Below are 26,002 nucleotides of genomic sequence, written 5' to 3' on the forward strand. Positions count from 1 at the left end.
CTGTAGCGCCTAGAACCGCACGGCCACTCCGGCCGGCGGTAAGAACAGAAATCGCTTTATATAGACGTAGGAAACGAGGATTATACAGACTGATTAAAAGTTTGTCGGACAACGTTATGGAAAAAAGTATGGTCTTCAAATAAATTATTAGGTTGGATCGTAAATATTATCACAGTAGATACTGAAATTTCAGAGAAAGAAAACCGAAATTCAGCGATTTACAAGAGGAATATAACAACTCGTGACTGCTAAAAATTTTGGAGGCATAGAAAACACACACTGTGGAAGGAAGAGAATGGTAAGTGACTGCAGCGAAAGAGGTAAAGAATAATGAGTGGGGACAGACTGAAAAGTCGCCGTGATTCACGGACGTTCTAAACAATCTACATCTACATACATACTCCGCAATCCACCATACGGTGCGTGGCGGAGGGTACCTCGCACCACAACTAGCATCATCTCTCCCTGTTCCACTCCCGAACAGAACGAGGGAAAAATGACTGCCTATATGCCTCTGTACGAGCCCTGATCTCTCTCATCTTATTTTTGTGGTCTTTCCGCGAAATGTAAGTTGGCGGCAGTAAAATTGTCCTGCAGTCAGACTCAAATGCTGGTTCTCTAATTTTCCTCAGTATCGACTCACGAAAAGAACGTCTCCTTTCCTCTAGAGACTCCCACCCGAGTTCCTGAAGCATTTCCGTAACACTCGCGTGATGATCAAACCTACCATTAACAAATCTAACAGCCCGCCTCTGAATTGCTTCTATGTCCTCCCTCAATTCGACCTGATAGGGATCCCAAACGCTCGAGCAGTACTCAATAATAGGTCGTATTAGTGTTTTATAAGTGGTCTCCTTTGCAGATGAACCACATCTTGCCAAAATTCTACCAATGAGCCTAAGACAACTATACGCCCTCCCCACAACTGCCATTACATGGTGGTCCCACTTCATATCGCTCTGCAATGTTACGCCCAAATATTTAATCGACGTGACTGTGTCAAGCGCTACACTACTAATGGAGTATTCAAACGTTACAGGATTCTTTTTCCTATTCATCTGCATTAATTTACATTTATATATATTTAGAGTTAGCTGTCATTCTTTACACCAATCACAAATCCTGTCCAGGTCATCTTGTATCCTCCTGCAGCCACTCTATGACGACACCTTCCCGTACACCACAGCATCGTCAGCAAACAATCGCCCATTGCTATCCACCCTATCCAAAATATCAGTTATGTAGATAGAAAACAACAGCGGACCTACCACACTTCCCTGGGACACTGCAGATGATACCCTCACCTCCGATGAACACTCACCATCGAGGAAAACGTACTGGGTTCTATTACTTAAGAAGTCAAAGAGAATTAGTTTCGCCGAAAAGAGGGTTGGTTTTCTTTTTCGTGAGACTTGCACCATAGTATGTCTTTTGATGTTCTACATTAACGAGGTACAATTCAGTTGCCAGATGACAAGTATGTTGCCAGGGACAGACATTCGATTCATCACTCGTGGACAAGAAAGTCGATAATTTCTAACATACAGTGTTCCGGGTTCTGTGTCGCAGGTGCGGTCATGGACAGTTTGAGTGTGGATGGTGAGTCGCTGCTGGGCCCTGGAGAGGGTCTGATGCGGATGGTTGGGATGTGGCAGCCACAGGAAGCCTCCCGCCGCCTGCCGCCCGCCGCTCGCGCCTGTCTCACGCTCGTCTCCATCGCTTTCCTCTCGGTGAGCGCAGCTCTCAAGCTGTGCGTGGACCCTCCGCGAGAGTTGGAAGAGCTCGCACAGTGTTTTTGTATCGCCATCGTTTGCGGCTTGTTGTGTATCAGGGCGAGTATTCCAGTTGCGATGGTTTCTGCTGCATGCAGTTTTTGACAGTTGTAGTCCGATTAAAATTACTCGGTAGTTGACGTCCGTCATTTGCCTCTGCAGTATTGTTACATCGTCTGCCGGCTACCGCTGGTCACTTCACAAATACTGTTAACGTGTAACGAGCAACAACGCTGGAAGTTCTCTGTTGGTCCATTACGGGCAGGGGACATCGATTGGTACGTACTTTTCAATGTCAACAAACTTTACCAACAGCCGTACACTTTAAGATATTTTATTTTATTCTGAAAGCTTCCAGTTTCGGCAATTCATTTTGCCACCTTCAGTCCCCATAAGATTTTTTGAAATTACCTTACAGCGGCATAAAACAGGATATCGTGAATTCCAATCGTTGTGCTCCATACGAAAACGTGACAGCAGTCCTCGTTGGCCCTAGGTAGCACGTTATAGGCGACAAAGGCAGATACCAAACGAAAAAATAATGACTGAATTTTCTCATTTTGAGAAAACCGAAGGATCTGTCAGTTCTACTTACTAAAAACATTCAACAACGAAGATAGCGTAAATATTCCTTTATTTAAAATAACCTGTTTCTACAAACGGTGCTGTGGTTTTCAGGTCATCAACAATATTTTCGTTATGAGCTGTGCTCATTTTACATTGGACCTCACGCCGAGTTGTCATTTGGATAAAAGTCAGCATATATAACACACAGACGTCGCAAGTATCTGTGAGCGATGTATATGTGGACATGGTCTATTGCACAAGGTACTTTAGGTTTTTAAATATTTTAGTTATCGCATACGTTTTATAATGTGCTAGTTTTTATCCGCATGACAACTTGGCGTGAGGTCCAACGCAAAGCGAGCACATTTCATAACAAAAAGATTTCTTAAGACCTGAAGATGACAGCAAAGTCTGTCGAAACCGGTTGTTTTAAGTAAAGAAATAGTTATGCTATCTAGGCTGTTCAATGTTTTTAGCAGAAAAAAAAAGAATGAAAGGAAGATAGATAAGTGCAAATAAAAAAGTCAGTACATAGATGAAAATAATGTATCAAAGAATTAGAAATAAAAATATACATTTAAACAAATTAACTGAATAAAAAAGTAATGAAAACTTTTACAGAATTTAGAAATTTAAAAAGTCGCTATCCACTATCTTCTGAATGCCAGGTTCGTGTATTACGCCACAACATTCAGTTTAATGGTTATATTTATGACTGGTGCTCCAGTCGCAATGATGAATCGCAGCCTCCAAAAATTCGGGTTCACTCAGTATCATTCGACGCTTCTCTGATGTAAGCCGATCTTTCTGGTTACGATGGCAATTTTGTGATGCTAAATCGCGACTTTTGTGGAGCTACCCAGTGGTGTTTGGTTAGTATGGCTTTTGAAAGTGTGCGCTAAGAGTTCTGCTTGGAAGAGACCAGCTCCAACGTGTGAAGTTCAGTTATCAAGTAATTTAATCGGACTACAATTATGTCTGTTGTTGTTGTTGTTGTTGTGGTCTTCAGTCCTGAGACTGGTTTGATGCAGCTCTCCATGCTACTCTATCCTGTGCAAGCTTCTTCATCTCCCAGTACCTACTGCAACCTACATCCTTCTGAATCTGCTTAGTGTATTCATCTCTTGGTCTCCCTCTACGATTTTTACCCTCCACGCTGCCCTCCAATGCTAAATTTGTGATCCCTCGATGCCTCAGAACATGTCCTACCAACCGATCCCTTCTTCTAGTCAAGTTGTGCCACAAACTTCTCTTCTCCCCAATCCTATTCAATACCTCCTCATTAGTTACGTGATCTACCCACCTTATCTTCAGCATTCTTCTGTAGCACCACATTTCGAAAGCTTCTATTCTCTTCTTGTCCAAACTAGTTATCGTCCATGTCTCACTTCCATACATGGCTACACTCCATACAAATACTTTCAGAAACGACTTCCTGACACCTAAATCTATATTCGATGTTAACAAATTTCTCTTCTTGAGAAACGCTTTCCTTGCCATTGCCAGTCTACATTTTATATCCTCTCTACTTCGACCATCATCGGTTATTTTACTCCCTAAATAGCAAAACTCCTTTACTACTTTAAGTGTCTCATTTCCTAATCTAATTCCCTCAGCATCACCCGACCTAATTTGACTACATTCCATTATCCTCGTTTTGCTTTTGTTGATGTTCATCTTATACCCTCCTTTCAAGACACTGTCCATTCCGTTCAACTGCTCTTCCAAGTCCTTTGCTGTCTCTGACAGAATTACAATGTCATCGGCGAACCTCAAAGTTTTTACTTCTTCTCCATGAATTTTAATACCTACTCCGAATTTTTCTTTTGTTTCCTTCACTGCTTGCTCAATATACAGATTGAATAACATCGGGGAGAGGCTACAACCCTGTCTCACTCCTTTCCCAACCACTGCTTCCCTTTCATGCCCCTCGACTCTTATAACTGCCATCTGGTTTCTGTACAAATTGTAAATAGCCTTTCGCTCCCTGTATTTTACCCCTGCCACCTTCAGAATTTGAAAGAGAGTATTCCAGTCAACATTGTCAAAAGCTTTCTCTAAGTCTACAAATGCTAGAAATGTAGGTTTGCCTTTTCTTAATCTTTCTTCCAATATAAGTCGTAAGGTCAGTATTGCCTCACGTGTTCCAACATTTCTACGGAATCCAAACTGATCTTCCCCGAGGTCGGCTTCTACCAGTTTTTCCATTCTTCTGTAAAGAATTCGCGTTAGTATTTTGCAGCTGTGACTTATTAAACTGATAGTTCGGTAACTTTCACATCTGTCAACACCTGCTTTCTTTGGGATTGGAATTATTATATTCTTCTTAAAGTCTGAGGGTATTTCGCCTGTCTCATACATCGTGCTCACCATATGGTAGAGTTTTGTCATGACTGGCTCTCCTGAGGCCATCAGTAGTTCTAATGGAATGTTGTCTACTCCCGGGGCCTTGTTTTGACTCAGGTCTTTCAGTGCTCTGTCAAACTCTTCACGCAGTATCTTATCTCCCATTTCATCTTCATCTACATCCTCTTCCATTTCCATAATATTGTTCTCAAGTACATCGCCCTTGTATAAACCCTCTATATACTCCTTCCACCTTTCTGCTTTCCCTTCTTTGCTTAGAACTGGGTTGCCATCTGAGCTCTTGATATTCATGCAAGTGGTTCTCTTTTCTCCAAAGGTCTCTTTAATTTTCCTGTAGGCAGTATCTATCTTACCCCTAGTGAGACAAGCCTCTACATCCTTACATTTGTCCTCTAGCCATCCCTGCTTAGCCATTTTGCACTTCCTGTCGATTTCATTTTTGAGACGTTTATATTCCTTTTTGCCTGCTTCATTTACTGCATTTTTATATTTTCTCCTTTCATCAATTAAATTCAATATTTCTTCTGTTACCCAAGGATTTCTATTAGCCCGCGTCTTTTTACCTACTTGATCGTCTGCTGCCTTCACCACTTCATCCCTCAGAGCTACCCATTCTTCTTCTACTGTATTTCTTTCCCCCATTCCTGACAATTTTTCCCTAATGCTCTCCCTGAAACACTCTACAACCTCTGGTTCTTTCAGTTTATCCAGGTCCCATCTCCTTAAATTCCCACCTTTTTGCAGTTTCTTCAGTTTCAATCTGCAGTTCATAACCAATAGATTGTGGTCAGAATCTACATCTGCCCCAGGAAATGTCTTACAATTTAATACCTGGTTCCTAAATCTCTGTCTTACCATTATGTAATCTATCTGAAACCTGTCAGTATCTCCAGGCTTCTTCCATGTATACAGCCTCCTTTCATGATTCTTGAACCAAGTGTTAGCTATAATTAAGTTATGCTCTGTGCAAAATTCTACAAGGCGGCTTCCTCTTTCATTCCTTCCCCCCAATCCATATTCACCTACTATGTTTCCTTCTCTCCCTTTTCCTACTGACGAATTCCAGTCACCCATCACTATTAAATTTTCGTCTCCCTTCACTACCTGAATAATTTCTTTTATCTCGTCATACATTTCATCTATTTCTTCATCATCTGCAGAGCTAGTTGGCATATAAACTTGTACTACTGTAGTAGGCATGGGCTTTGTGTCTATCTTGGCCACAATAATGCGTTCACTATGCTGTTTGTAGTAGCTAACCCGCACTCCTATTTTTTTATTCATTATTAAACCTACTCCTGCATTACCCCTATTTGATTTTGTATTTATAACCCTGTAATCACCTGACCAAAAGTCTTGTTCCTCCTGCCACCGAACTTCACTAATTCCCACTATATCTAACTTTAACCTATCCATCTCCCTTTTTAAATTTTCTAACCTACCTGCCCGATTAAGTGATCTGACATTCCACGCTCCGATCCGTAGAACGCCAGTTTTCTTTCTCCTGATAACAACGTCCTCTTGAGTAGTCCCCGCCCGGAGATCCGAATGGGGGACTATTTTACCTCCGGAATATTTTACCCAAGAGGACGCCATCATCATTTAATCATACAGTAGAGCTGTATGTCCTCGGGAAAAGTTACGGCTGTAGTTTCCCCTTGCTTTCAGCCGTTCGCAGTACCAGCACAGCAAGGCCGTTTTGGTTAATGATACAAGGCCAGATCAGTCAATCATCCAGACTGTTGCCCCTGCAACTACTGAAAAGGCTGCTGCCCCTCTTCAGGAACCACATGTTTGTCTGGCCTCTCAACAGATACCCCTCCGTTGTGGTTGCACCTACGGTACGGCCATCTGTATCGCTGAGGCACGCAAGCCTCCCCACCAACGGCAAGGTCCATGGTTCATGGGGGGACAATTATGTCTACGTAGTCAAAATTATGTTCTCTAGTCTTCTGTATATCAGCATCCGACGAGCCAGTGCTGTAATGGGATGTGCTAATTGTAATGATGTGGCATCGCCAACCATTTTACGTCGACTGCAGACATTTACAGGGACATGCCATTGACATCGCTTAGTGAACTTCAGCTGATGTTCAGTGGAGCTGATATCTGGCGAATGCCGCAGGCCGATCAAGACCATAAAGGTCAGTGCCGTTTTAGCATGTGGAATGTTCTGGAGCATTTATCAACAAAAAATCAACTACAATATAACTTACAAACATTGGTACTGAAAAAAAGTTCCGTGTTCTGTTGAGGGTGAGATGTGAACGTACCCCGTACTGTACAATCATAACGGCCTACTTGCTCTACATACACCATATAAGAAAGTCGAACTTTCCAACGCCGTCAGGAGCCCACTACACGAACGAGGAGGCTGCTCTGGTATCAGGGACTGTATGGCGTGGACTGGGCAGTTGTTTTAGCTTAGAGCAGGGCCGGGCAAACGTTGCACGCGGCTCATGAGCGCACAGCGCTGCACGTGTGCTGTTCGCGTGCAGTCGTCGACCGGGGCTGTGGCAACAGCCGTCAGGTTGCGGCAGTATAGTGCCAGGCTAAGCTGCGGACGTTGATGCGAAGCGAGCACTATGTAGTGAACGTTGTATTTCAAGAAACGGAGAAGTGGAGATTTGCTATCTTTTAAAAAGTAAAGGGAGAATCATTTTTTCTTTGTGCAAAAACGTGAAAATTAGAAATGTTTAATATGTGGCAGTATTCTCGCTGGTCAACGGAAGTTTAGTATTGAAGGCCATTATAATAAATTTCACAAGGACGAGTACAATTTATTGTCGGATTCTGAGCGGATGGGGAATTGACTGAGCTTAAGAAGAGCGATCTGACGATACCAGTTGAATCTGTCGTAGTTGGCCGGCCGAAGTGGCCGAGCGGTTCTAGGCACTACAGTCTGGAACCGCGCGACCGCTATGGTCGCAGGTTCGAATCCTGCCTCGGGCATGGATGTGTGTGATGTCCTTAGGTTAGTTAGGTTTATGTAGTTCTAAGTTCTAGGGGACTGATGACCACAGCAGTTAAGTCCCATAGTGCTCAGAGCCATTTGAATTTGTCGTGGTTGCTGTTGTCACGAGAGATCTGCGACTTTCTCTCGTCATGTCTCTCATCTAACTGATTTAACATTTTATGGAGCACTGTTTTCAAGTTTTCAGGACGACAACAATAATAGCCCAGCGGTACGTGCAAGTTATAAGACTGCGCTTAATATAGCGAGAGCTGGAAAACCATTTGCTGAATTAATAAGTCTCGGTTAAGAGCAAACATCAGTCATGAATATTTACGTAACTGTTTGTGTTTGTCTGTATGTAGAAATTTTGTTCCAGATATTAAACGTATTGTAAACTCCACCTGTGATAATTAAATAAAACGTATGGTAGGTAATAGTTACTATTTCAAACCATGATTTCTTTCAAGCACGCCTACTAACCTTATTCATTCACTCAATAAAGCAAGCTAGGAAACAAAACGCATTACAGAGGAAGGAGCGGACAGAAGGTATGGTGGCGATGGGAGATAAGCGGGTGGCCAGCTTACCCCTGTGTGCACGCGGAACACCTGTTAACTGCACGCGTGCAAGTGCACCGCACACGTGCAGGATTCCTGCCCGCCCCTGGCTTAGAGGGTCTCGGGGAAATACAAAAAGTTCTTGAGTCTCAAAGGGTGCAGATAGAACGTAGCAAGAATGCGTGCCGGCCGGTGTGGCCGTGCGGTTCTAGGCGCTTCAGTCTGGAACCGTGTCACCACTGCGGTCGCAGGTTCGAATCCTGACTCGGGCATGGATGTGTGTGATGTCCTTAGGTTAGTTAGGTTTAAGTAGTTTTAAGTTCTAGGGGACTGATGACCTCAGAAGTTAAGTCCCGTAGTGCTCAGAGCCATTTGAAATAGCAAGAACGCAGATATACACTCCTAGAAATTGAAATAAGAACACCGTGAATTCATTGTCCCAGGAAGGGGAAACTTTATTGACACATTCCTGGGGTCAGATACATCACATGATCACACTGACAGAACCACAGGCACATAGACACAGGCAACAGAGCATGCACAATGTCGGCACTAGTACAGTGTATATCCACCTTTCGCAGCAATGCAGGCTGCTATTCTCCCATGGAGACGATCGTAGAGATGCTGGATGTAGTCCTGTGGAACGGCTTGCCATGCCATTTCCACCTGGCGCCTCAGTTGGACCAGCGTTCGTGCTGGACGTGCAGACCGCGTGAGACGACGCTTCATCCAGTCCCAAACATGCTCAATGGGGGACAGATCCGGAGATCTTGCTGGCCAGGGTAGTTGACTTACACCTTCTAGAGCACGTTGGGTGGCACGGGATACATGCGGACGTGCATTGTCCTGTTGGAACAGCAAGTTCCCTTGCCGGTCTAGGAATGGTAGAACGATGGGTTCGATGACGGTTTGGATGTATCGTGCACTATTCAGTGTCCCCTCGACGATCACCAGTGGTGTACGGCCAGTGTAGGACATCGCTCCCCACACCATGATGCCGGGTGTTGGCCCTGTGTGCCTCGGTCGTATGCAGTCCTGATTGTGGCGCTCACCTGCAAGGCGCCAAACACGCATACGACCATCATTGGCACCAAGGCAGAAGCGACTCTCATCGCTGAAGACGACACGTCTCCATTCGTCCCTCCATTCACGCCTGTCGCGACACCACTGGAGGCGGTCTGCACGATGTTGGGGCGTGAGCGGAAGACGGCCTAACGGTGTGCGGGACCGTAGCCCAGCTTCATGGAGACGGTTGCGAATGATCCTCGCCGATACCCCAGGAGCAACAGTGTCCCTAATTTGCTGGGAAGTGGCGGTGCGGTCCCCTACGGCACTGCGTAGGATCCTACGGTCTTGGCGTGCATCCATGCGTCGCTGCGGTCCGGTCCCAGGTCGACGGGCACGTGCACCTTCCGCCGACCACTGGCGACAACATCGATGTACTGTGGAGACCTCACGCCCCACGTGTTGAGCAATTCGGCGGTACGTCCACCCGGCCTCCCGCATGCCCACTATACGCCCTCGCTCAAAGTCCGTCAACTGCACATACGGTTCACGCCCACGCTGTCGCGGCATGCTACCAGTGTTAAAGACTGCGATGGAGCTCCGTATGCCACGGCAAACTGGCTGACACTGACGGCGGCGGTGCACAAATGCTGCGCAGCTAGCGCCATTCGACGGCCAACACCGCGGTTCCTGGTGTGTCCGCTGTGCCGTGCGTGTGATCATTGCTTGTACAGCCCTCTCGCAGTGTCCGGAGCAAGTATGGTGGGTCTGACACACCGGTGTCAATGTGTTCTTTTTTCCATTTCCAGGAGTGTAGGAACCATCGGTATATTGTCATAGATGTGATGGGAAAGTACCAGAGCTCAAAGTGCTAGTAGAAAGCACTGATGTTCAAAGACAAGTTCAGTCGAAATTTTTGCAAAAAATCTAACGGTAAATGAAATGAGCGTATTGCATATTTGGCCGAGAGGCCCCATCCGGGGCCGTCCGTCGAGTGCGAGTCCTTCGTTCAGTCGACACTGCATTGGGCAACTCGCGTCCCGGTCATGAGGATGAAATGATGAGGACAACACAACACCCAGTCCACGAGCGGAGAAAATCTCCAATCCGGCAGTGAATTGACCACGGGTCCGCTGCATGGTAGGCAAGCATGCAACCACTCAACTAAGCAGGCGGACAACCGAACGGTGTTCCGAAAGGACAGACTAAACACAGTTGGCTGTGGCGTGTTCGTTGCTGTTAGAAGTAGTTTATCTTGTAGCAAAATTGAAGCATATATTTCCTGTGAGCTAGTAGGGACAGAGGTCATTCATGGCCACCGGAATAACAAAATGATTCGATCCTTTTACCGACCTCTCAACCCAGATGGTACAATTGCTGAAAGCTTCAAAGGAAAATTGAGTTTTATTTGCAAAAACGTACCCGAATCATACAATTATACTTGCTAATGACTTTAATTTACCTTCGATATGTTTAAACCAGGAGGTACGCATAAAACATCATCCGAAATTGTGCTAAACGCAGCATATATTTTAAACAGCTTCCTGCTAGAATGGAAGGCGCTCAGTAAGGAGCTGTATATTTCCATGTCACAGTAGAATGTTTTTCTGTTGTTCCCCCAAGTTCAAATTCGCTGTACCGTCCTTACTGTAATTAGCTAAGATGATTGGAATGCTTACATGAGAACTACAGGTTGTTGCTGGAGGAACGCGGTTGATTTTTTATCCGAGGGTTTTTCCAATAAAATGTAGTCGAATTCCAGGGTCGTCACTAGTATTAGATAAAGGTCTTAACGTTACAATTTTATTTCAAAAGGGAACTTTCATTATGGTTAATTATAATTATCTGCTTCAGAACTTTGCTATGATATAATAAAGCTATTTACATACTAATAAAGAATTGCCTTTATGTCATCTAGTCACTCACAAGCAACTTCGCCAGAAATAACAGACGGAAATGACATCGTTTCGTTAGGCAGGTTGTGTACTACACGGTGACTAAGTCGAAAAATAACGGAACGATTATTTCTGTAAATACCTTTGTGCAGAAGTTACGTTAAACACCTGTAGATTACAAACGATCGGTCTTGTTGTTAGCATAATAATTGATTTGTGTTTGAAATTTCAGGTTGCCCTATTTATCAAGCATGGGACCACGTTCCGGCAGCTGATACAACTGTTGGTTAAGACCAGAGTGCAGCATAACGAAGTAGCAGGCGATGAGTGCAAAAGACGTCGATGCCAGAGGCATGTGCAACGTCTATATTTGCTTTTAAAGGTTCGTATGTTACATTCAAGTGTATGTTTTAGGAAAATATGCCTAAAATGTAAACGTCAAGACCAAAATGTCTTTTTTCAGTAGAAATAACAATGACAATTCTCATAGAACAAGACCAAAGGATACCCTTAAAGGAAGCATTATCTGTACCCATAATGTGACTGTACATGTGTTTGCTTTACCTGGGAACCTAGAGAGACACCCCGTCTAGTGGTCGCGTTAGGCGTCGCCAGTCCGTATTACTTAGAAGTGGTGCAATTTGCCTTGTGACCGATAGTCAGCACATACAAAAGGGTTCCTCTTTCCTATGTGGCAATGGCCGCTCTGAAATTTCTGGGTTGTGGTCAAGTGACTTACAATAAGAAATGGCCATTCCAGAACAGCTGATATCACTACTGTTGTTTCAAACAACTAATAGCGCCTACTTCGGCGACACAGGTGAGCCCCTAAAAGGTAGTACATCCGCTCGAAATACACTCCTGGAAATTGAAATAAGAACACCGTGAATTCATTGTCCCAGGAAGGGGAAACTTTATTGACACATTCCTGGGGTCAGATACATCACATGATCACACTGACAGAACCACAGGCACATAGACACAGGCAACAGAGCATGCACAATGTCGGCACTAGTACAGTGTATATCCACCTTTCGCAGCAATGCAGACTGCTATTCTCCCATGGAGACGATCGTAGAGATGCTGGATGTAGTCCTGTGGAACGGCTTGCCATGCCATTTCCACCTGACGCCTCAGTTGGACCAGCGTTCGTGCTGGACGTGCAGACCGCGTGAGACGACGCTTCATCCAGTCCCAAACATGCTCAATGGGGGACAGATCCGGAGATCTTGCTGGCCAGGGTAGTTGACTTACACCTTCTAGAGCACGTTGGGTGCCACGGGATACATGCGGACGTGCATTGTCCTGTTGGAACAGCAAGTTCCCTTGCCGGTCTAGGAATGGTAGAACGATGGGTTCGATGACGGTTTAGATGTACCGTGCACTATTCAGTGTCCCGTCGACGATCACCAGTGGTGCACGGCCAGTGTAGGAGATCGCTCCCCACACCATGATGCCGGGTGTTGGCCCTGTGTGCCTCGGTCGTATGCAGTCCTGATTGTGGCACTCACCTGCACGGTGCCAAACACGCATACGACCATCATTGGCACCAAGGCAGAAGCGACTCTCATCGCTGAAGACGACACGTCTCCATTCGTCCCTCCATTCACGCCTGTCGCGACACCACTGGAGGCGGGCTGCACGATGTTGGGGCGTGAGCGGAAGACGGCCTAACGGTGTGCGGGACCGTAGCCCAGCTTCATGGAGACGGTTGCGAATGGTCCTCGCCGATACCCCAGGAACAAAAGTGTCCCTAATTTGCTGGGAAGTGGCGGTGCGGTCCCCTACGGCACTGCGTAGGATCCTACGGTCTTGGCGTGCATCCGTGCGTCGCTGCGGTCCGGACCCAGGTCGACGGGCACGTGCACCTTCCGCCGACCACTGGCGACAACATCGATGTACTGTGGAGACCTCACGCCCCACGTGTTGAGCAATTCGGCGGTACGTCCACCCGGCCTCCCGCATGCCCACTATACGCCCTCGCTCAAAGTCCGTCAACTGCACATACGGTTCACGTCCACGCTGTCGCGCCATGCTACCAGTGTTAAAGACTGCGATGGAGCTCCGTATGCCACGGCAAACTGGCTGACACTGACGGCGGCGGGCGGCGGTGCACAAATGCTGCGCAGCTAGCGCCATTCGACGGCCAACACCGCGGTTCCTGGTGTGTCCGCTGTGCCGTGCGTGTGATCATTGCTTGTACAGCCCTCTCGCAGTGTCCGGAGCAAGTATGGTGGGTCTGACACACCGGCGTCAATGTGTTCTTTTTTCCATTTCCAGGAGTGTATCTAACCGTTCCGGGACATCCTACGTTGCTAAAATAATACGTTATTCCTTCACTTTAAATTTTTAGGATATTAAATAGTGAAACTAACATTCTGGTATTGGAACGAGACTACTAATGATATATCTCTGAAATCTTGCATCGGTTAGAATCAAAAATGTTCTGAACAGTTTATGGTAATTCATCGCCAGTACGTGCACCGTGTAGATTTTACTTGACTACCCCCGAATCGCCGCTGGCACACGATTATAACGACACAATGTTGTGCCGCTGCTGTTTCCCGTGCCTCAGCATCTCGCGCCACAATGGCCCGCATCTCGTGGTCGTGCGGTAGCGTTCTCGCTTCCCACGCCCGGGTTCCCGGGTTCGATTCCCGGCGGGGTCAGGGATTTTCTCTGCCTCGTGATGGCTGGGTGTTGTGTGATGTCCTTAGGTTAGTTAGGTTTAAGTAGTTCTACGTTCTAGGGGACTGATGACCTAAGATGTTAAGTCCCATAGTGCTCAGAGCCATTTGAACCATTCGTGCCACAATGCCTATGTGTCCACTCAGGTGCGAACCTAGAAATCGTATTTGTAACGAAACAAAATGCTTTCTCATTGCACATAATCCAGTCTAAGACATTCAGGTAACCGTAAATAAGACAATGTGACTTGAAACGCCGTATACTGATACGACACTCGCGGTCTTTCCAAAGTATAGATTTTATACAAGGTATCAACTGAGCACACGTTGACGCACACTTTCTTCCTAGTTGTGATATTTATTACACTGTTAGGCAAACTCTTCCAGCAACAAAATCGAGCCAAGCAATGTTAAAAACAAGTGATTATCGAATCAACTGAGATTTTCACTAGGCTAGTTTCAGTTTCGCACTACGCAAAAACTAGTTCCCTCAGCGATACTGCATGACTCTGTTCACTAGTCTCTTAGTATGTGAGTCCTAACTTACATCAACTTCACACAAGCTGCGCCTAATTCTGACCAAGCAAGCATTTTTATAATTTTTGTAATTTCAACGGCTCCATTTTATGGCTTGAATCAGAACATTCTGATACTTTAGCAAGGAAAGTAAAACGAACAATTCATATCCTTCTTGTTTTTGCTGTTCTTCCCAGCGTGGACACTTCCTCTTACAAGGCTACAACAACTTATCAGTAAGTAATTTAATTTTATTAACATTTGTCGAACACAGACAAATTCATCAATATATATGCTACCCTAAAAGTTGTGAACCACTGTCTCCTTTGTGTTTTCCTCCCATCGCTTTACTTTCTCCTCTGTTAGCATTTTGTAATAGTTACTGAACGCCAACTCTCACACTGCTTCTACATCTTCATTCTCATCTATATTCCTCATACCACTATGAAAGCAGGTCAGAGAATACGTCCCATTGTATCAGCTGTTGATAGGCACTCTTATCATTCTATTCACGTAAGGACAGCAGAAAAAATGGTTGCTTAGAAGGCCGTGTGCGCGTTACAATTAGTCTAATCTTCAAACTTCCTGGCAGATTAAAACTGTGTGTTAGACCGACACACACAGACAAACACTTGAGGATGTTTTGCTACCATACAAGCGATCAGATAACCCGCCAGGTTAGCCGAGAGCGCTAATGCGCTGCTTCCTGGACTCGGGTCGGCGAGTCAGTCCCGGATCGAATCCGCACGCCGGATTAACGGCGAGGGCCTGTGTGCCGGCCAGCCTGGATGTGGTTTTTAGGCGGTTTTCCACATCCCTTTAGGTGAATACCGGGCTGAACCCCACGGCCCGCCTCAGTTACATGACTCATAGACATCTGACGTACATCCGCACTTTTCCATGATTTACACTAGACGCAGACAGGTGGGGTACTCTGATTCTGTCCCAGGGGGTACGGGGTGGCGGCAGGAAGGGCATCTGGCCACCCCTTCACATTAACATGCCAAATCCGATTTAACCACGCCAACCCCGCGTACAATGCGGGACATAGGTGCAAGCGATAGATAGAAAAGCGACCAGACAACTGTTTCAATTTCTTAGCCACCATAGAGAGAAGCGGGAGTAGTTGTGTGATGTAATAGGCCTTGCACAATATATACTATCCAAAACTAGTACCTTCTGAAGAAGAGTAAGAGAACGTCGTTCATGTTCCAGCAGTGGCCCCTGAATCTTATCAGTAACCGATTCACAATTGAAAGTCACCATCTGGAACGGACAACGATCAATAAACAGGTCGTAGTGACGTATGACGATCCGCAGCATTGGATCCCGTAAAATAAGAAGTTTGCTCTTGCCCTCGTTGAGTGGCGCTCCTGAGACACTCCAATAATCATCGATGATCGCCTTCGGCAGAGATATATCTGCTTGCCGATGGAGTAAAACCGTCACATCATTAGCGAATGCGCGAACAGCGAGGGTTCTTCCAGAAAGCGTCCAACGCTGAAGCTGGGACGCAACCTTCGAGGAGTAGCGGCTATACACATAAGACAAACAAAGATATCGAGAGCGAGCTCATCTGTGGCACTCGCAGACGGATGGGCGTCAGTTGCCCCTTGACAAATACCGAAGCCGCAGTGCTTCTGAACATGTTCGATAGCACCCTACGAGCCTCAACAACAAACACGATCATCTCCAAAATTCGAAGCAGAAAGTCGTAATTATCACGATCGAAAGCTTCATTAAAATACAAAAATACAAAGGCAACTGAAATCACATCATAGCATTCGGCCACAGGGGTAAGAGCAGAGCGGCCAGAGAGACAACTCTGATACTCGTCGACAGCAGCTCCCAGCAAGGCTGACATCCTGCGATTTACCGCCTTCACCAGTGTCTTATAACCAAAATTCAGCTGCGTGATAGGACCAAAATTTTCAACCGTATTACAACCAGGATGTTTAGGTATCAATACAGTTTTCCCCTGTCCGCAGCTCGTGGTCGTGCGGTAACGTTCTCGCTTTCCACGCCCGGCTTCCCGGGTTCGATTCCCGGCGGGGTCAGGGATTTTCTCTGCCTCGTGATGACTGGGTGTTGTGTGCTGTCCTTAGGTTAGTTAGGTTTAAGTAGTTCTAAGTTCTAGGGGACTGATGACCATAGCTGTTAAGTCCCATAGTGCTCAGAACCATTTGAACAGTTTTCCCCAACTTGAATGAAGCGAGCACAACTGCCCTCCACTCCCTCCCCCCCCCTCTCCCTTACTATCACTTTCTTCGACATGACCGTAAATGTGATATCCAAAAGGCGTCAAAAACGCACATAAAATTCCTTGGGGAGCCCATTCATACCTGGCAGTTTGTGAGAAGACCATAAACGTCATCTGGGTGAAAGACGGCCAAAAATTCAATGTTCTGATCAGGCGTGTGTGGCATACCTAGGGTCCCATCTGAGCTACCCAAGCACGACTCAGTCCCCGTTCTCACAGCTCTACTTCTGCCAGTACCTCGCCTCCTACCTTCTTAACTTTACAGAAGCTCTCCTGCGAGCTAGCACTCCTGAAAGAAAGGATATTGCGGAGACATGGATTAGCCATAGCCTGGGGGATGTTTCCAGAATGAGGTTGTCACTCTGCAGCGGAGTCTGCGCTGAACTTTCATATCAACTTATTGGGAAAGGGCGTAGGTACTCGCCGGTGTTTCGAGCTGCAGCTGCCTAAGGTGCTTTGTGTCTCTCCCCTCCTTATACGAGGGTTCCCCAGAAAGTAATGCACTGCATTTTTTTCTTCAGCAATTCGTTATTGAACACAATGAGTATTAAACACACGAAAGAATGGTGTTTTATCTACACACCCTATTTTTCGGCTTAATCTCCATCCCGTTCTATGGCTTTCCTCTAGTGCAAAAAAATGAATGTGTACCATGTAGGTGCCAATCCTCGTCCTGGTGGCGGAGCCAGTGCTTCACTGTGTGAATCACCTCCTCATCGCCCTCGAACTGTCTTCCTCGAATAGCGTCCTTTAATCGCCCAAACAAGTGGAAGACCGAGGGGGCTAGGTCACAAGTGGAAGACCGAGGGGTCTAGGTCAGATGTGTCAGGTGTGACAGCCGTGGAAGGTCTCGCCGACCGCTGCAAAGCGTGGAGCTTCTCCGAACTGGTTCACATCACCCTCCGTGCCCAGCGACTAACTGCACTTGTGTCGACAGTGGATGTTCCATAGACTATGCAGAAGCGTTTGTGACATTCCCCACAGTTTCTTTTCCTGCCGTGAGAAATTCAATGACGGCATGTTGCTTGTAACGTGCTGCAGCTACGCTATCTGTCGCGAGCAACGGTAACTTGGCGCGCTCACTAAGGACACTTCAAACAATACATACGTAACGTTTCGCATCGTAGCATTGTTTTCGGCTGAGAAAAAAATGCGGTGCATTACTTTCTGGGCGCCCCTTGTAAACGAAACGTACGCTGGCTAATGTCATGGATAACAAGATGTTCATTTTGCTCGCAAGGTGGCCGTCGTCGCCGGTTTGATTGACTGGTTGTCATCACCGCTGGTGTCCAGAGCTCTTCTGGGGGACGACGAAAGCAGCCGGCAGCTGCCGCTGCCACTCTGGTTGCCTGGTGATGTCTACGTGTCACCCACTTACGAGATTCTGTACGCAGTTCAGTGCGTTGCCCTGACTATCGCGAGCGTGTGTTCATTCTGCACGGACATTTTTTTTATCCACTTGATGCAGGTGGTTGGGACTGAGTTTGAAGTTTTGAGCGACAATTTTTCTGCTGTGCAGAAGAATTACGAGCAGCCTGCTAGAGCAAGAGATCGAGGAGAACTTAGCGAGTATCAGACAACCAAGGAAACACTGGTTTTATCTTGTGCTAAGATTTATGCAGACTGTGTCTCTGATGAACAGATGCATCGACAATTGGCGAAGAACATTCAGCATCATCAAATACTTCTCAGGTTAGTAAGGAAAATAACTTACATTTAGAGAATTGTTGTATTTTCTACTAATGTTTGTTTTGTTTGTGATAATCTGAAGAGGCTTTAGGAATCTTGAATGCTCTCCGAAGTGGATGAGGTCACAGTAATTTTGCCAGAGAGGGAACAGCGATGGATATGTACAATTCACATATGGAGCAACAGCTCTAGATACAGCTGCTGACGATGAACCAGATGTAAATGCCCTGTACATAAGCGACTCCACATATTGTAGTAGAAGGAACTTGTTGTTCTTTCATTTCATATTCTGGTCACTGCACGCAATTCACTGGCGCTGCATTGGTACATTTCCTTCGCTGCCCTCCTCGTATTTGCGCTCCACTATTAAAACCAAACACATATTCGTATATAAAATGAGTTTATTCGCGCAACATTTTGTAACGTTCAAAAGGTTCCCACGACCTGTGGTCCTTGGCTGGTCAAGACATACGTCTGCTACTGGGAGACTCTTCACGCTACCTGGCACATGCGCTCTCCGTGGTCACTCAACAGTACGTGCATGAACAAAGAGCCCGGAAGGTTCCATTAGACGCATACAAAGTTACAACATTTCCCGACAGGAAGCAAAATATACTGGACAAGCTTATCTGACTAGTTTGCAGAATCCCACTAGATGGCACTAGGAGTTCCAAAGTGAGTTGCAGATCTCAGCACACTCCCACTCTGAAATGATTCTTCTCATTTTGCAAGGCAAACATAAATTTTATAAACAGTAAGTGAGAATGTTAATTCCGGATTATGAAATAAAATAAAATTTGATGTTAATAGACACAATATCAGGACATATAAATCTATACTGATAACTGTCAGTCAATCCGTGAGAAAACATTTACAGCTTCCCAGCCTGACATTGTGAGGTACGGTTTGTTGCTGTAAATAGCAAAGTAGCTATGAGCTTTCATTGTGTACTACAAAGCGAAAGAGAGAGAACACATCAGTGGTTCACTGTTTAGGCACATGGGACAGTTTTGTTACGGGCCTGTTAACCTGCCCATGTGCAGCTTTCACCCATTGGCAGCTTTCACCATCACTACACACACAGGCTTAACATGGCCGAGAAAGATCTGCTCCAAAACACCGCTCTCCAAATCATGCAAGGCAAAACTTATCCTTTTCGACCAGCACATGATGCAGATCTGGGGGTGCTTCTGATGCTCATTACCGCGTTGCTACAGCTGATGCAGGTACTCAGTGGACCATCTATTCCAAAAGTACTGATGAACCTGGTGCTCAGGTTGCCACCTGTGCAGCCTGTTGTCCAGAATCTCAATGATAGAGGAGTCAAAATGGGCGCAAAGTGACTGCCCCTTCCGTATATGTGAGTGAGGGCAGATGGGGAATCTAAGTCATTAGAGACAGCACACAACGGCCTTGAATTTAAGGACACTTCCGTCTGAATTAGCATCGTAGTTAGTTCTATAAATGTCACAAATGTATTCACAGTAACACATTTGAGGTCTGAAATCACAGATTTCGCCTACGCTTTCCATAATCGACCAAAGTGAGGAGCACAAGATGGACCAAAATTCTTATTGATTACCTTTGAAGTCGAAAAAGTTCACCACATTTTCAACTATAGCACCATCACAAAAGCTATTAAACTCATTGTGTGCAACTATAAATGTAATGATATTATCACTATACAAGTGAGGAAATTTTTTTCTTCTCTCAATGAATCTCCTGAGGGCAACGAGAAATGAGCTTGTTACTAACTCACTAACTAAATCTAGATGGATGGCCTTGGTTGGCATTCAAATGAATGACACTATATAGATTTTGATATTTACCTTACTCCGCCTTCCACCAGGCTTCGCAGTAATAGGCCTACATATTCCTCTCCACAGTAGTGAGGAGAACGAGTCTGGCTTACGTTAAATGCTAGTAATCAACCCATAAGTTGAACTTCAGTCTGGGACTTCAACGTAAGGCATTTTTTTACATTTTCCAGTAACTGTAGTAGATGGAGATGGAGATGTAGATGTAGAACTGACTTGCTTGTGTTAGGCCTGTCGGGAGTCCAAAACCTAACCAACATAGACAGCAGAAATTTTGTCCCAGCATGCAAGAGATTTTCGTGTTCATAAATGGTGAGAATTGAGAATTTTCACCAAACGATGCTGAGGAGGTATGATTATAGGATGTCGCTCGTCATACAGTACATCGACCTTCATTCAACTCCCTCCCACCTGTAATATACCTGTTGTGTCAACAAATGGGTGCAAATCCCTTAAACTGCTATTATATGAAATAGCAGAACTGGCCTTTAACAAAGTGATCTCGTTACCATACTATGTTGAACAGCGGCAAAGGCGGATTTGATAGCGTTATGGCGTTCTTGTGTGGTAAGTGGCACAGTTATCTAGGCTGCTTGTTGCTACCTAGAGTTGCGAGCTAACTCCAGTGCGTAAACCAAGGCCCTGTTAAGTTTTCTTGAATGAGTAATACAAACACAACAATACAACATAAAGATTACTGATTCACACCAAGCATACTTGCACACATCTTCTACCCGGTGCATCTTCTACAGCAAGCAAAGGACAAGTGCCACAGTTTAGAACGTAATTTGGTAGCCATTAAGGGCCAGGCCCACACTGAAGAAGTGAACTGAAAGATGCAGGATTAACACCATGTAATAAATGATCAAAAGTGTGCTCTTTAAATTTGATATTTCTGCAATTGGAAGCTGAACTCAGTCTCTAAATATCACAGAATCTACTGGGAACGAAGGTTTTGCAATGACTGGGTATATATTTCAGCAAGGACAGAACTATTTTAGAGTTAATTCACAGATAGAAGTCACTATTGTTGATGATGTCTAAGGCGCTGTTTCGCGTGAGAAGCACAGCACCACATAATTTCAATCTTGGAAGAGATCGTTGCTGCTCAGGTCTACACGAGACTTGGCTGGAGCCGAAGAGACTAAAACATTGGTATTTTACAAAGAGAGCGTCTGATGTGTACACACACACACACACACACACACACACACACCAGATGCACTTCTGAAGCATCACAAAAAGCGTGAGTTTTCAATTTAATGGACTAAGGACAAGGAATGATTTTCCTTCCTATCAAGATACCATATAGGGAAGGCAGTGCACACACAGATAATTCCATTTCTAAATCAGACTGGAAGAAAGAATTTCATATCAATCAAGGCTTAGTTGTCACAGGCGCCGTAACAACTTAGACCGCTTGGCCCAGAGGTCTCAATGAGTCTAAAAGCGATGCCATTGTAGGCAGAACATTAGGCTTGCTAGCCTTTGAGCATTGGTGACTCCTGAGTTGCGCATGGCACTGCAGTGCATCAGAGTCAGAGTGACATAAGATGCCGAATGTTTCTGTAGCTTCTTCATCAGTGAGACGGTAAGGCAACGAGGTTTCTGAACTGGAATTTGTTCCGTAACCTTGTGGCTACTTGTAGGATAATGTATGGGCCAGTATATAGTAACTCCCATTTCTTTATACTTTTCTTTATTAAGGATGATTTGGTATGTCTTTTGACTAGTACCTTCTCTCCGACATGGTATGTCTGTACCCTCTTGATTAATTTGACATATTGTTGTTTTCTCTGATCAGCTTTTTTCGTCATATTTATGATAGCTTGTCTTATTTTTTCTTCCCAAGGCATCTCAGTTTCCTGAGTTTTGGGCATATGGTCAGTCCAGAAGTTTTCCTCTTTTGCTTCGAACATCAATTCACGAGGTGTATATCCAGTTGAGGAGTGGGGCATGTTATTGTGTATCTGCTCAAACTCTTCCACATAATTTGCCCACGCAGTCTGCTTATTATGGCAATACGTCCTCATAAATCGATTGAATTCTCTAAAAATCCTCTCAACCAAATTGCCTTGTGGGTGGTAAAATGATGTTAGTATGTGTTTCACACCGACTTGAGACAAAGTCTGTTTCCATCGGAGTCCTGTGAATATTTTAGCATTGTCTGTTATGATCGCCTTAGGTGTACCAACATGTGGAAGATAATCCCTTATCAATCTTAATACAATTACTTTGGCTGTAGCCGCCTTTATCGGGTATAGCTTTACGTATTTCGTACACACATCGAGAAATGCCAACACATATTTAACACCACCTCTTGAAGTAGGTAACGGTCCAAACAGATCGCACGAAATTAAGTCTTTTGGTTCTTGGACTAATATAGAGCATAATGGGTGCTTAGTCCCTTTTGAATCCGGCTTTGTTTTTTGACAGATTATGCATCTCTTTAAGACCTCATGCACTCTGCGCTTTATGTTGGGAAAACAACAGTACCCACTTATCTTGTCTGCACATTTTGTCGCACCGAAATGTCCCCAGGTTAAATGAGTGAACCATACAAGTTTCTCTATTTGCGCCTCAGGTATACAAACACACCAACGGACTTTGTTTGGCCTTCCGCAGCGGAAAAATAATACGCCATTTACCAGCTTGTAATAATTTGCCATCTGATCCGAAGGTTGCTGTTGTAATCTTTGAATGACACTTCCCCATTGAGCATCTCTTTTCTGTAACTGGGCCGTATGCGCACACAAATTGACGTAGTACGTCTTAAATGGATTTTCCTGCAGCAGCAATACAGGGAATTCTGAGTTATTATTTACTTCAATCTCTTTGGTTAAACCCTGCGGTGACCTTGATAGAGCGTCAGCAATAATGTTTTGCTGCCCTGAGACATGCACGATTTTAAACTGGTATTGTTGCAGAGCGTGAGTCCATCTAGCGAGTCTAGGGTGTAACAGTTTACACGTTTGTAAAAACGTTAATGATTGATGATCGCAATATACGATAGTCTTTGACCCATATAGATAATAATGAAATTTTTTAAATCCCCAGACGACCGCAATAGCCTCTAATTCTGTCGTCGTGTAAGTTCGTTCACAGTTGGACAAAACACGACTAGCAAATGCAATAGGACAGAAGGTAAGTTGTCCATTTATCTTGCGTACTTGGAAAAGGCACGCTCCAAGACCCACATTCGACGAATCTGTTGACAAGTAAAATTCTTCTTGCATGTCCGGATGGTACAAAAGCGGTGCATTTACTAATTGCTTCTTTATCTCTTCGAATGCTTCTTGACACTCTAATGTCCAGAGCCAGGGCACATCCTTCTTCAGCAAACTATTTAGAGCTGCTGCGTTCATCGCCTGATTTTTTATAAATCTTCTAAAAAATGAGGCAAGACCCATAAACCCTTTTAATTGCCTCCTATTTCTGGGTGTTGGAAACTTACTAATCGCAATTAGCTTCTCCTTGGTTGGTAAAATTCCCTTTGCGTCAATTATATGCCCCAGGAACTTGATTCTGTTTAGTGAAAAATGGGATTTCTGTAGGTTAGCAGTTATTCCCATGGTTTTGAACACGTTCAACACCCGACTCAGTAAGGTAATATGCTCCTCCCAAGTCTTCGATGCTATAAGCAAATCATCAACAAACACTGTTATCCTGCTTCTTAGTTCTGGGCCTAGTGCATAATCTAGAGCTGCTATAAAGATTCCAGCACTAATGTTGAGTCCGAAAGGAACTACAGTAAATTGGTAACTTCTTCCGGAATAAATGAAAGCCGTATATTTCCTTGATAATTCATCCAGCTTGACTTGCCAATAAGAACTCCGCAAATCAATGCTCGTCAAATATTGGACATCCTGGAACCGTTGTATAAGTTCGTCTATGTTTTCCGGATGTGTTCTCACTGGAATTATGATTTTATTTATTTCTCTGGCGTCGAGTACCAGTCTCACAGTCCCATTTGCTTTTGGCACGACCAACAATGGGGAGCAGTATGGGCTTGTAGAGGGTTCGATCAAACCCCATTTCAACATGCGATCTATTTCCTTTTGAACTTGAGCCTTTAACTTCCAGGGAACAGGATAGAAAGTTCTACAATACGTTTCGTGCGGCTTAACGTAGAGATGGCATATGTATCCCTTAATAACTCCTGGCCTTTCATCAAACACGTTTTCATACGCTAATAATAATTCTTTGAGCTGCTTCTTCTGATCTTCAATAATGCAGTCGGATTCATTTAACTTCTCATACACTAATTGACCGAAATCTCCTTTGACTTGGAACTCATTATTTACGTGCTGTTTAGAATTTTGTGCCGTCCTGATTACTTGCACACTGATCTCACTATTATATTTTCTGGTAAGGCTTTCTTTTTTCAACAAGTCCAACTCAATTTCTTGTTTATTTACATTTAACCAAATTTTTCCTGTTTTAAAATCTATTCTGCATCCGTATTGACGTAGGCTGTCGACTCCGATAATGCAGTCTACCACCAAATTTTTCACAACAAGGAATGTGCTTAATATTGCTACATTTCCGACTTCTACACTAAGTAGTGACTGCACTTTTACTTTAGCCGATCTAGCCCCAACGGCGCCTATTATTCTGCAATTTTGAACTGGAAAAACTGGTACTCGTCTTATATTTCTGATCTTGTTGAATAGAGCCTCCGAAATAACATTTGTGGTTGCAGCTGTGTCTAAAACCGCCACTATAGGTACAGTCTTCAAAATGACTTGCACTTCGGCTACTGCCACCTGTTCCTTATCCTCATCTTGGGGTTCTAAGTCCTCGGTCAATTCATCTGCCAGTAATCGTCCATCATTATACGTTAGCATGGGTACACATATCCTGTTGCCCCTCAACCAATTGTTGATCGCTCCTCCGGGGCACGAGTGGGTCCTTACAAGTTTGTTGGATTTTGATTCGCCTGGTGGTTGACATCTTCCGTCACTTCAGTAATTACCGGTTGATTCGCAGATGTCCGTCCCCACTGATGTTGGTTATTTGAGTTTATTCCCCCCGGTTGATTCCACTTTCTATTACTGTTATTGTTCCAGGCTTGAGGTCTGAAATTCCTTTCGTTCCCCCACACGGGATTGTATCTTTTCCCATTCCTGTTGTTCCTTGGATAGCCCCTCGCAAGACTATTGCCGGTATTACTATTGAGATTTTGAGGGGTTTCTTCTCTATTTAGCGATCTCTGTGCATTCCCTTGCCTACCATTTGGAGGAGGTTCTATCTCCCTATATTGGAATCTGTTATTACGGGCTTTCTGGTTGTTCTCTTCGATAATATCTATATGGTCTAACGTCGTGAGGAACGACTCCAAGTTTTTATCGTTGCCGTAGATTAATTGATTCCGGATGCTAGTTTGTAGTCTTGCCTTAAGTATGTTTATTATGTCTGGCAAGGGCATAGGTCTGTCCCAGTATCTAGTTTTATTTATATATTTTTCAAAATACTTCCTAAGGCTTCCTTTTGAAAAGGAGAAAGGCTCCGGATAGAGCACCTCCTGCCTTAGGCGTTCCTGTACCCCTTCTGACCAGAACTTTGCTAAAAACGCTTTCTCAAAATCGTCATATGTCGAGCAAACAGAAGTCATGTCCGAGGCCCAGATCGCCCCCGAACCTTGTATATATCCTGTCACGAAACTGATCTTCTGCCACTCCGACCAATTTCTGGGTAGCACTCCTCTGAAACTTCGAATAAAAACAATCGGATGGACCCCCCTTTTGTCAGTGTTAAAAATCTGGAATTGCCGATGCTTTATCATTTTTTCTTCGGCATGGCAAAGGCTTTCGTAATCTCCTTCAGATAAAACTTCACGCGAACAACTAGCTCGTGGCAATTTAATATTTGAGTTACTTACACAAGTCGGTATCGTGTGCGAATGTGCAGTAAC

General features: G+C 44.7%; 1 protein-coding gene across 1 annotated transcript in view; it reads left to right on the plus strand.

Annotated features, from left to right (window-relative positions):
* Positions 1-1,577: 1,577 nt before the first annotated feature.
* Positions 1,578-26,002, plus strand: part of LOC126189018 (odorant receptor 43a-like) — a 146,822-nt gene continuing 122,397 nt past the window's right edge. The window contains exons 1-4 of the mRNA XM_049930883.1: positions 1,578-1,730; positions 11,352-11,501; positions 17,823-18,005; positions 18,102-18,274. Coding sequence (XP_049786840.1) covers positions 1,578-1,730; positions 11,352-11,501; positions 17,823-18,005; positions 18,102-18,274 — 659 coding nt within the window. The remainder of the gene's footprint in view (positions 1,731-11,351; positions 11,502-17,822; positions 18,006-18,101; positions 18,275-26,002) is intronic.

This window comes from Schistocerca cancellata, chromosome 1, assembly GCF_023864275.1.
Source record: "Schistocerca cancellata isolate TAMUIC-IGC-003103 chromosome 1, iqSchCanc2.1, whole genome shotgun sequence".
In the NCBI taxonomy this organism is placed as follows: Eukaryota; Metazoa; Arthropoda; class Insecta; order Orthoptera; family Acrididae; genus Schistocerca; species Schistocerca cancellata.